At 36.8% G+C, this 11,007-nt stretch overlaps 1 protein-coding gene across 2 annotated transcripts in view; it reads left to right on the forward strand.

Annotated features, from left to right (window-relative positions):
* LOC141522163 (normal mucosa of esophagus-specific gene 1 protein-like) overlaps positions 1 to 10,617 on the forward strand; it is a 32,897-nt gene extending 22,280 nt beyond the window's left edge. For both annotated transcript variants that reach the window (XM_074235334.1, XM_074235333.1), the window contains exons 4-5: positions 1,214 to 1,274; positions 10,362 to 10,617. In XM_074235334.1, coding sequence (XP_074091435.1) covers positions 1,214 to 1,274; positions 10,362 to 10,430 — 130 coding nt within the window. In that variant the 3' untranslated portion in view covers positions 10,431 to 10,617. The remainder of the gene's footprint in view (positions 1 to 1,213; positions 1,275 to 10,361) is intronic.
* Positions 10,618 to 11,007: the final 390 nt, after the last annotated feature.

Raw genomic sequence — 11,007 nt, forward strand, 5'->3', positions numbered from 1 at the left:
CCAATTTTTTTATATGTGTTGTCTCCCCCATTAAAATGTGAACTTCTTGAAAGTTGGAATTGTTCTACATTTCAATTTCTACCTTGAGTTTTTTGCATATGGTAATCACTTAAATATTTTATTCATCTCTTCATTCATTCTTTTTAGTGTCAAAGTAGCCATTTTTGGACAGTTCAGAAGAATAAAAAAATGACATGGAGAAATTCATTATTTTAACTCTTTATAAATATTGTTTATTCCATGACTTTTCAAATGGGGTACAATTTTAGATTTCACTTATTTTCTAACCATATAATCAAATAAAAATTTTAATTTCAATGGAAAGATATTGTTTTATTTTTAAGTTGTTACAAATATGTTTCTTCCATGAAATATTGAATCATTGGCTACTAACTGAAATTTGCTGTTGCTATATGCCTGATTTGGAACTTGGAAAAGGAAGAGGCTATTAAAAAAGCCAAACTACTTTTTCAGTTATGTCTGACTGTGACTTATTTGGGGTTTTCTTGGCAAAGCTACTGTAATAGTTTGCCATTTCCATCTCTATCTCATTTTTCAGATGAGGAAACTGAGGCAGCAGGGTGAAATGACTTGTCCAGGGTCACACACCTTATGTCTAAAACCAGATTTGAATTCAGGTCTTCCTGACTCCTGGCTCTGTGTTTCATCTACCAGTAGTTAGTGCTTAGTTTTAACCACCACAGTTTGCTCAGGCTGCACAGTTAATGGGAGAAAGAGAAAACTCTGTTTAATTCGGGGGCAAGTTTAATTTTTAACCCAGGCTAAACAGTCCAACAGAATAATTCCTGGATGAGATGGTAGTTGTGCCTAGGGTTCTTAGCTAAGTAGCTGTGCACATAAAAAAGGGGTTCATAAAAATTTAGTTAAATCAAAATTTGTAAACCTAATAGCTGTGGTTGTTTTAAGTTACTGACAGTTCTTGACATGAAGTCAGCTCTGATTCACATTAAGAATTGTATATAAATAGACAATTGCCTGATGGATGTTCCCTGTACCTTTCCCTGGTGTGTTCATTTTGAAATTAAAATCTTGAGGTTATGATATCATTAGATTGTAAACTCCCTGTGGACAGGGTCTGTCTTTTGCCTTCTTTTATATTTATATTTTGTATATTAGGTTAGCACCTTAGCACATAGTTGGCAATTAATAAATGCTTGACTATCACAATGTTACCTTAATTTCATTTTTTTAGCATTAACAAGAAGAAAAATCCAGAACCATGGGATAATATAAATCCTAACAAGCCTCAAAAGGTATTGAAAAATATTCTTTCAAGTAGTATATTTAATTCTAAAATACAGACATTCTTCAAAGCAAATGGATTTAATAAATGTATGTAACAATGTTGTTGTTTTAGTTTGTCCTTTGTTTGAAGAAGATCATGACATCAGGGAAGTGATGCCATGACTTATAAATGAATTAAAGTGAAGGGGCCCTATGTCTCACTTTCTCCTCCAGAGCCATCTGGGTCTAATGGCCAGTATGGATCAGGGCAACTGGAGATGGCCCTGGTTGCAGTGGGAGACCTTGGCCTTTTTAAGTTAATCTTTATCAGTTCTCAAGAAAATATTAAACCCAATAACGGAATTTGAAAGTTTAGAAACCACCAATGGTAGAATTTGGTTATCTGGAATTTTTAAAATACTTTGTTGAATATCAGAATAGGAAAATAATGCTTCATTTATAATAGTCTCATGCAAGATAATGAATAATGCAAAATAGCTGTATCTACAACACAGGAAAATATTAATCTCAACATGAAGATAAATGTCATCTGTAGAATTTGAAGAGGCCTTAGTTGTTATTTAGTCTACATTCCAACCTAATTTAGAAGTCCTCTCTGACAGGTCATTATTCATCCTGTCCTTGAATACCTGCTGTGATGGTGAATTCACTACTTCACAAGACAGTCTATTTTGTTGTCAAAAAATTAATGGTTAGAAGTTCTTTTTCACATGAAATCAAAATCTGTTCTTCGTGTTCCTGACTAATATAAAGTTAGTGTCTTCTGGTGACATCTGGTCAGATTTTTGAGATATTCTCTCTCATCCAAGTCTTTTCTCTCCCTAAAATACCCCATACTTGAGACTAAATTGAGCTATTGGAAGAATCAAGTTTCTTTCATGATATGGATTTTCAAGTTTCTATCTCTTTTGATCTTGTAATGTTCTTCTTCAGGATCCTTGAAATGTGAAATTGATATATGAGCACAACTTTCCATATAATTTCTCTCATGTTCCTTTGTATTCATCACATTGGTCTGGGCTGAACGCTCAGCAGTATCATTTAACTGTCTTCTATTTAATAGGGCAAATACATGGTGTGATACATAGAATGCAGGGTCTGGATTCAGTTAGTCAGAAACACCTGAGTTCAAATTCAGCCTCAAACACTTACTATCTGTGTGACCCTGAGTAAATCACTTAATCCTCTTTTGCCTCAGTTTCCTCATCTATAAAATGAAGGAAATGGCAAATTCCTCCAGTATCTTTGCCAGGAAAACCCAAAATGGGGTCATGAAGAGTCAAGCATGACTGAAACAACTGAATAGAAATTCAAGTCTTCTACTTTGTTCCCAGTTCTTTGCTAATACAAAAAGGACTGCTGTAAACATTATGATGCCCATGGAATCTTTTTTTTTTTTATCATTGTCTTACTTGGAGGATATATGCCTAGCAGTGGAATTTCTGGATCCAAATGTATGGACATTTTAGGTGTTTTCAAAATTCTTTTCTAGCATAGTTAGAGCTATTTGAAGCTGCAACAAAAATGCTTTATCTTTCCACACGATATATAACATTTCCTTCTTTTGTCATCTTTACCAATTTACTGGGTGTGAGTTGAACAATCCATTATAAAGTTTCCTTGATTTGTATTTCTCATTCTATTCTTCATGTTCCTGACTACTCTAATATAAAGTTAATGTCTTCTGGTGACATCTGTTCAGATTTTGGAACATTCTTTAATATGATTGCTTATAAATTTCAATTTTTATTTTGAGAACTGTACATTCATATCGTTCAATCATTTCTCTATTGGAACATGGCTTTTGGTTTTAGACATTTCTATTAAATGTCTATATATCTTAGATGTCAGAACACTATCAGAGATATTTAATATTTTCTCAATATCATGTTTTAAAATTTTTATCTTTTAGGTTTTTGCAAGGCAAATGGGGTTAAGTGGCTTGCCCAAGGCCACACAGCTAGGTAATTATTAAGTGTCTGAGACCAGATTTGAACTCAGGTACTCCTGACTCCAGGGCTGGTGCTTTATCCACTGTGCCACCTAGCCGCCCTCAATATCACTTTTTATTGAATATCTAATACCAATATGAACTTATACTTACTTGAATGAAACCATCATCTCACTATTATGAGTATTCCTTCCACTGATACAGATTGTAAGTTAAGTAAAATGTATGATTGTCTAAAATGTGAACTCCTGCTGATATAGATTGTAGCCCATCCATACCCTTTTATCCTTAGAGATTCTCACCCCTTACCTGCACTCTCCTTAAATACACCAGAAGATCTAACCAATATATTGAACATTTTCAGGTTCTTTTGATTATCATTAGGCTAAGGCAGTTTGGTGGCACAGTGGATAAAGTGATAGGCCTGAAGTCAGGGACAGACATTTTCATGGGTTCAAATCAATTTGTCATCATCTAAATAATAGAAACTCCCCCCAGAATAGGTTTTTGATCCTTTGTTGAGTGTTTATGAATCTCCCTGAGGAGTCCCTAGAGCCTGGAACTTGATTATATGTAATAATGTCTTCCTTTTTTATTACACACTTGATGTTGATACTTGAATCACTGAACAAAGCTCACATTTACTATGGAATCTTTTGTGTTTTTAAAAATGTGCATTTTTAAGAAGAGAATAAGACTATATTTTGTCCTACCAAGTCAAATTCTTTTTAAAGATGAACTTTTTTTTTTTTGTTTTGTTTTTTAGTTTTTGCAAGGCAAATGGGGTTAAGTGGCTTGCCCAAGGCCACACAGCTAGGTAATTATTAAGTGTCTGAGGCCGGATTTGAACTCAGGTACTCCTGACTCCAGGGCTGGTGCTCTATCCACTGCACCACTTAGCTGCCCCCTTTCTCATGTTTTTAGTCAAAAATAGTTAAAATATATTCTGTCCTCTTTATTACCTTTGTCTTGTAACAATATCATCAGTGTTTTCTGGGAGAATAAAATATAAGCTTATTAGTCTGATATTTCAGATCTCTGTAATCTACCTTCAAAGTATCTTTCTGGTTTGATTTTTTTTTTTACTATTATCCTTCATTCAATCTTCTAGTCATACTTAAGAATATACAGACTATTCTACATTCTCATCCTCTATTGTTTGCTCCTGTATATTGTTGCTTCTATACATTGCAAAGACCATCTCCATCCTTAGAATCCCTTAAATTCTCATAAAGGAAATACCCTTCAGGTCTTGAGTTGTCTCCATAAAGCCCTTTCCTATCCTCCCAGCAGATAATGATCTTTCCTTCTTCAAATTTTCCTAACTCACTTTTTTTGGGGGGGGAGGGTTTCCACCTCTCCTTTGCCACATTCTGTTTTGTCTCATATGTAATATGTATTTGATGAATTTCTCGTGCCTTTAATGGGTAGAAAGTTATTATAATGCATTAAAGATCATATTCAAGTTCAAAATATTTACTGAAATATTTATATTGATAAGTTTGGAGGGTTTTTTTTTACATTTAATAAAATCTTTCCACTTTCTTTATAACATTTTCTATCTCATTGCAAATTGCCATTGTGGCCCAGAAAGATTGTACTAATTTATGGTTCTATTCTTAACATGATAGTCTCTCATCACTATACCTTCTTTGGAGCATTTGTTTTTTTCTGGCAGTGATATTACACTAATTTCTTAAATTTCTAGATTAAAATTAAACTCTTTTTCTTTTTTTTAGGTTTGTTTTTTTTTTTTTTGCAAGGCAAATGGGGTTAAGTGGCTTTCCCAAGGCCACACAGCTAGGTAATTATAAAGTGTCTGAGACTGGATTTGAACCCAGGTACTCCTGACTCCAGGGCCAGTTCTTTATCCACTGTGCCACCTAGCTGTCCCTCAACTCTTTTTCAAATGAATACTTCAGTTGCTCTATTCCATCATTGAAGCTCTGTAGTAATAGACTGAAGTATTCAATTTTACATATATCCCTATTAAGTTTCATCTTGTTCGAATTATCTTTTTTTATGTCTCCTCGAATAGACTTTTTTGTTTTTTTAATTTATTTTTTATTCTCATTTTGTACAAATTTTTTTACATTAATAAAATAATCTTTTTTACAAGTAAACAAAATACCCCTCCCCCCATGAATATAGATAGACTTGCTTGGGCGAAAAAAGTAAAGGGGAGAGAAAAAAATTAAAATTAAAAAAAATAATAGTAATAATTGTAGGTATGGCCAGGTGGCACAATGGACGAAGCACCAGCCCTGGATCCACGAGCACCCAAGCCCACATCCAGCCCTGTAGACCCAACAATCACCCAGCCATGTGACATGTAAGCCACCCGATCCCCACAGCCCTGCAAAAACCAAAAAGAAGGAAAAAAAAAGACCCAAAATAAAATAAAATAGTAATAATAGTAGGGGTGGCTGGGTGGCAGAGAGAGCATTGGCCCTTGAGCCAGGAGCCCCTGGGTCCAAATCCGGCCCTAGACACCCAAAGATCACCCTGCTATGTGGCCCCAGGCAGGCCACCCAGCCCCACTTGCCCTGCACCCTTCCCCAAATAATAATAACAAAAAATGTACTTCAGTCTTTGTTCCAACACCAACAACTCTGTCATAGGTAGATCACATTCTTTATGATAAGTCCATCACAAAAGTTACTTCCATATTTTTCCAATGTTGCCATTGCTGATCGTAACTCCCTCCTTTATTTCTCCACTACCATGTACTATATTTTCTCTCTCCTTTCTCTCTGACTCTGCTGTAGGGTCGCTTAGTGGCACAGCAGACAGTTCCCTGGTCCTGGGGCCAAGAAGCCCTGAGTCCCCATACCACCCCTTAGGCCCAGAATCCACCTGGCCCCATTGTCCTGGGCAGGCCTTCCAATCCCAGCCCCTTGCAAGAAGTAAAAAAGAAAATGTGTTATATCTGACCACTCTCCCCCCCATGGTCCATCCTCTCCTCCTTTATTCACATCCCCACCCCTTCCCCCTGCTCCCTGCTCCTTTTTACTCCAGATGTCTATACCCCATGGAGTATATTTGCTGTTTTCTCTCCTAGCCATCTCTGATGAGAGCAAAGGTTCCCTCATTCCCCCTTGCCTCCTCCCTTCCATATCATTGCAATAGCTCATTGTAATAAAAAAAATCTTATTATGTGAAATATCTTGGACTATTCCCCCCTCTCCTTTTTCTTTCTCCCATTCCATTTCCCTTTTTTTTCTATTGACTCCATTTTTACACCATATTTTATCTTCAAATTCAGCTTTCTCCTGTGCTTCAACTATAAAAGCTCCCTCTACCTGCTCTATTAACTGAGATGGTTCATATCAGTATTATCAGTATCATTTTTCTATACATGCAGTTCATCCTCATTAAGTCCCTCATATTTCCCCCCTCTCCTCCAATCTCCATGCTTCACCTGAGTCCTGTATCTGAAGATCAAACCTTCGTTCAGCTCTGGCCATTCCAAAAGGAACCTTTGAAATTCCCCTGGTTCACTGAAAGTCCATCTTTTTCCCTGGAAGAGGACATTCAGCCTTGCTGGGTAGTTCATTCTTGGCTGCATTCTAAGCTCTTTTGCCTTCCGGTATATTGTATTCCAAGCCCTACGAGCTTCCAATGTAGTTGCTGCTAAGTCCTGTGTGATCCTGACTGCAGCTCCATGATATTTGAACTGTGTCCTTCTGGCTGCTTGTAATATTTTCTCTTTGACTTGGGAGTTCTGGAACTTGGCTATAATATTCCTAGGGGTTGGTTTTTTGGGATCTCGTTCTCGGGGGGATCGGTGGATTCTCTCCATTTCTATTTTGCCCTCTGCTTCTAGAATATCAGGGCAATTTTCATGTAGTAATTCTTTGAAAATGATGTCAAGGCTCTTTTCCTGATCATGACTTTCAGGTATTCCAATAATTTTCAAATTATCTTTCCTAAGTCTGTTTTCCATATCAGTTGTTTTTTCAACGAGATATTTCACATTTTCTTCTAATTTTTCATTTTTTTTTTTGTTTTGAAGTATTGATTCCTGATTTCTGGTAAATTCATCAATTTCCCTGAATTCTATTCTTTGTCTGAAGGATTTGTTCTCCTCAGAGAGTTTTCTTATCTCTTTTTCCATCTGGCCAATTTTGCTTTTTAAAACATTCTTCTCCTCAATAACTTTTTGAACTGTTTTATCCATTTAACCTAAGCTGGTTTTTAGCATGCTATTTTCTTCAGCATTTTTTTGGATTTCCTTGACTAAGCTGCTGACTTCATTTTCATGTTTTTCCTGCATCTCTCTCCTTTCTTTTCCCAGTTTTTCTTCCAACTCCCTCATTTGATTTTCAGTCTTTTTTTGAGCTCTGTCATAGCCTGAGCCCAATTTCTGTTTTTTCTTGGAGTCTTTAGATGCAGGAGCTTGTGCTTCCTCATCTTCAGACTGAGTATTTTGATCCTTCTTGGGCTCATTTGCAAAATATTTCTCAATAGTCTTCCTTTTGTTTCTCTGCTTGCTCATTTTCCCAGCCTGAGACTTGTTTTGGGGTGCTTCCTCAGCTTTTTGGACACTCCCACAAGGGTCTCAGTGTGTGAGGCTCTGTCCTCCCTCCTGGTCTGTGAATGACTATAAGCTCCCCCCCCCCTGCTGCTGGGCCGAGGTGGGGGGGCTGCTGCTGTTCTAGGGGGGGCCTAGACTGCGATAGGATCTGAATGTGGTCAGAGCCCCAGAGTCTTGTTCCAGGGGCAGAGGATGGAGCTCACAGTTTCTCTTCACTCCCCTCCCTCAGCTCAATGGGCTCATGCCCTGGGGGCTCCTGCCTGCTTCTGTTTCCAGGTCTGGGCTGCAGAAAGATCATGCTGCTCCCTGTGTGCCCTGAGGGCTGGGCTCCATGTGCTCTCTCTGGCAGAGGTCCCCCGCTGTTTCCCCACTTTGTGCCCAGTGCTCCTCGGGGTGCAGCTCAGGAGATTCCCCCACTGCTGTGAGCTGAGACTCCCAGGGCCCTGGGGCTGCCTCCAGGAGGCTGAAGTTCTTTGGCTCTGGCGGGCCACCCCTCTGGTGGGCCGCCCCTCTGACCCCAGGACCAGAGCCTTTCTGCTCTTTTCCAGGTTACCTTGAGTAGGAGAACTGCCTCACTGGGTCCCTTTATGGGTTCTGTCTCTCGAAAGTTTAGTTAGAGTCCTTAGTTTATGCCTTTTTATCAGAGAGCTCCTAAGATTCAATCTCTTCTTGTCATCATCTTGGCTCCGCCCACTATCTTTTTTTTTAAGGTTTTTGCAAGGCAAATGGAGTTAAGTGGCTTGCCCAAAGCCACCCTGCTAGGTAATTATTAAGTGTCTGAGGCCGGATTTGAACTCAGGTACTCCTGACTCCAGGGCTGGGGCTTTATCCACTGTGACACCTAGACACCCTTTGTTCAAGTCATCTTATAAATACCGATTCTGTCATATCAAATGAGTTATCTCACCCTGCTTGAATTATTAGCATGACTTTTATCTTCTCATTCTACTTCTTGGAAAAATAGATGGAATTTTGCCACTCCACTTGAAAACTACTCAATTTGTATATTTAATCATTACTAAAATTGATTATGGTCACTCAAATAGCTGTCAAGCTAGGTACTTCTACTACCGTCTCTCCAACATTTCTCTTTTGTCTACAAAGATATAGTGAGATACTAGATCAAAATGTCTTGCTAAAGTCTATAGTATTCCAGAAATTTAGTAATCCTTTCAGAAAAAGAAATTAAATTAGCTTGTCATGACAGTTCTGAAGCCATAGTGACTTCTATTGTCTTCTGTTATAAGTGCCCATCAACCAGATACTTAATAAATATTTGTCATATTTATTATAATTTTTGTAACATATTGCAAAAAAAGTGATATTTGCCATTTTTCAGTCATTTCATTCTCCATGTCTGACTCTTCATGACCCCATTTGGGGTCATCTGTCATTTCCTTCTCCAGCTATTTTACAGATGAAGAAACTCAGACAAACAGGGTTAAGCAATTTATGCAGGATCACACAGTGTCTAAGGCTGGATGTGAACTCTGGTCTTCCTAACTCCAGGCCTAAAGCTGAATCAGTCCATTGTATTGCCATCCATTCTATACCATCCATTCTGTCACCCTGCTGCCCAGTATTAGGTGTATCAATTTGTATCTTTCCTAATTTATCTTTTTTCTCTTTTCCTTTTATGCAAACTGGAACATTTGGCCAAGTCCAGTCTTTTGGTAGAAATCCCCTTTTGGTGACTTCTTAGGGAGTACTAATGATACTTTCGTGATTCCAAGTTCTTTGAAGTATCCTGATATAGACTCTGTTTAGACCAAGGATTCTTTACCTAGGGAATGTAAGCTTGTCTTTATAGATATCTTTTTATATATGTGTATACATATATGTAGGGAGAAGCACAGGCAAAAACAGAGAGATAGTAAACTGTATTGCAGTATATCTAGTTTCCTTTGTAATCCAATGTATTTTATATACTTAAAAACATTAGTCTAAAAGGAATCCATAGGTATTGCCAAAGGGGTTCATTACACAAAAAAATTAAGATTCTCTTTCTTGACCAAAGATTTGAATCCATTTTAAATCATTTCTCATTTCATCTTGTGTTGAACTCTGCCTCTAAACCAATTTTGTTTAACCTTTTCTAGTTTTGGGGCAGCTAGGTGGTGCAGTGGATAGAGCACAGGCCTTGAAGTCAGGAGGACCCAAGTTCAAATTCATTTAATAATTGCCTAGCTGTGTGACCTTGGGCAAGTCACTCTTAACCCCATTTTCTTAAATAAATAAAATTTTTAAAAACAGTCTTTATAGTTTCAAGGTGATTCTTCTTAAAGAATTAGAGAAGCAAGAAGCTTTGCTCTAATTTCTCTCAATTCTTAACATTATTACTATTATTGTCCTAAGCAGTGATCTTCGGCCTTCTCTGTTCTTCCAAACATCTCAAGAGGCCCTTTTCAATTGTTCTCATATCTCCTTACAGTTTCTTTTTTATATATAAAAATTGTGAATTTATTTTTTGAATATGCATCTCTGTGCAGTACTTACTAAAATGCCTGGCCTAAAGTAAGTACTTAATTCATATTGTTGATTGAAAAATTAATTTATTTTAGAACTTTTCTTTTTGAAATAATGTTCTGTATGACTTTTTTTAAATAGCTTTACACTATTAACCAGAAGTGGAAGCCTGTTGAAGAACTACAGAAGGTCAGAAAGTTGACCAAGTGACAAGACTCTTCTTGCAAAGTGTACTTTAATGAACCTAGTGGCCAAATGCACAAATTAGTCTACTGAAACCAGGATGTGGAAGTGCTTCTGCTACATTTTGGGACTCTGAATGAGGAATTCTATTTTGCCCTAAAAGTGGCAAGCTTACAAAATCTACTTGGTTTAAAAATAAAATTCTCATGTTTGATTTCTTGTTCTAAAGTTGAATTTTATATATATTAGTTCATTAGAGTATTCATGAGAAATAATTGTTGCATGCATTTACATATTCTTTCATTGAATTGGGGGGGCATATATAATGATTTGTAATGTAAATTACATCCTGTAATAAAGTGACACTATTCAAAGAAATATATTTAAGAATTTCATCATTAAGGTAGAAAAATACTTAATGATAAAATTTTTGCAGCTTTATAATTTGAATTTTCATATTTGAAATGAACCTTTTAAAATTTAAGTACTTTCTACTCATCTTCTGGATAATTGAAAGTCAACAAATAAAAAGTATTAATTGCATCAAATTCTTGTTAATTCTGTACTTTAGGGATCTTTTATGTCACTGATGTGCATTCTTACT

Source organism: Macrotis lagotis, chromosome 4 (genome assembly GCF_037893015.1).
Source record: "Macrotis lagotis isolate mMagLag1 chromosome 4, bilby.v1.9.chrom.fasta, whole genome shotgun sequence".
Lineage (NCBI taxonomy): Eukaryota > Metazoa > Chordata > Mammalia > Peramelemorphia > Peramelidae > Macrotis > Macrotis lagotis.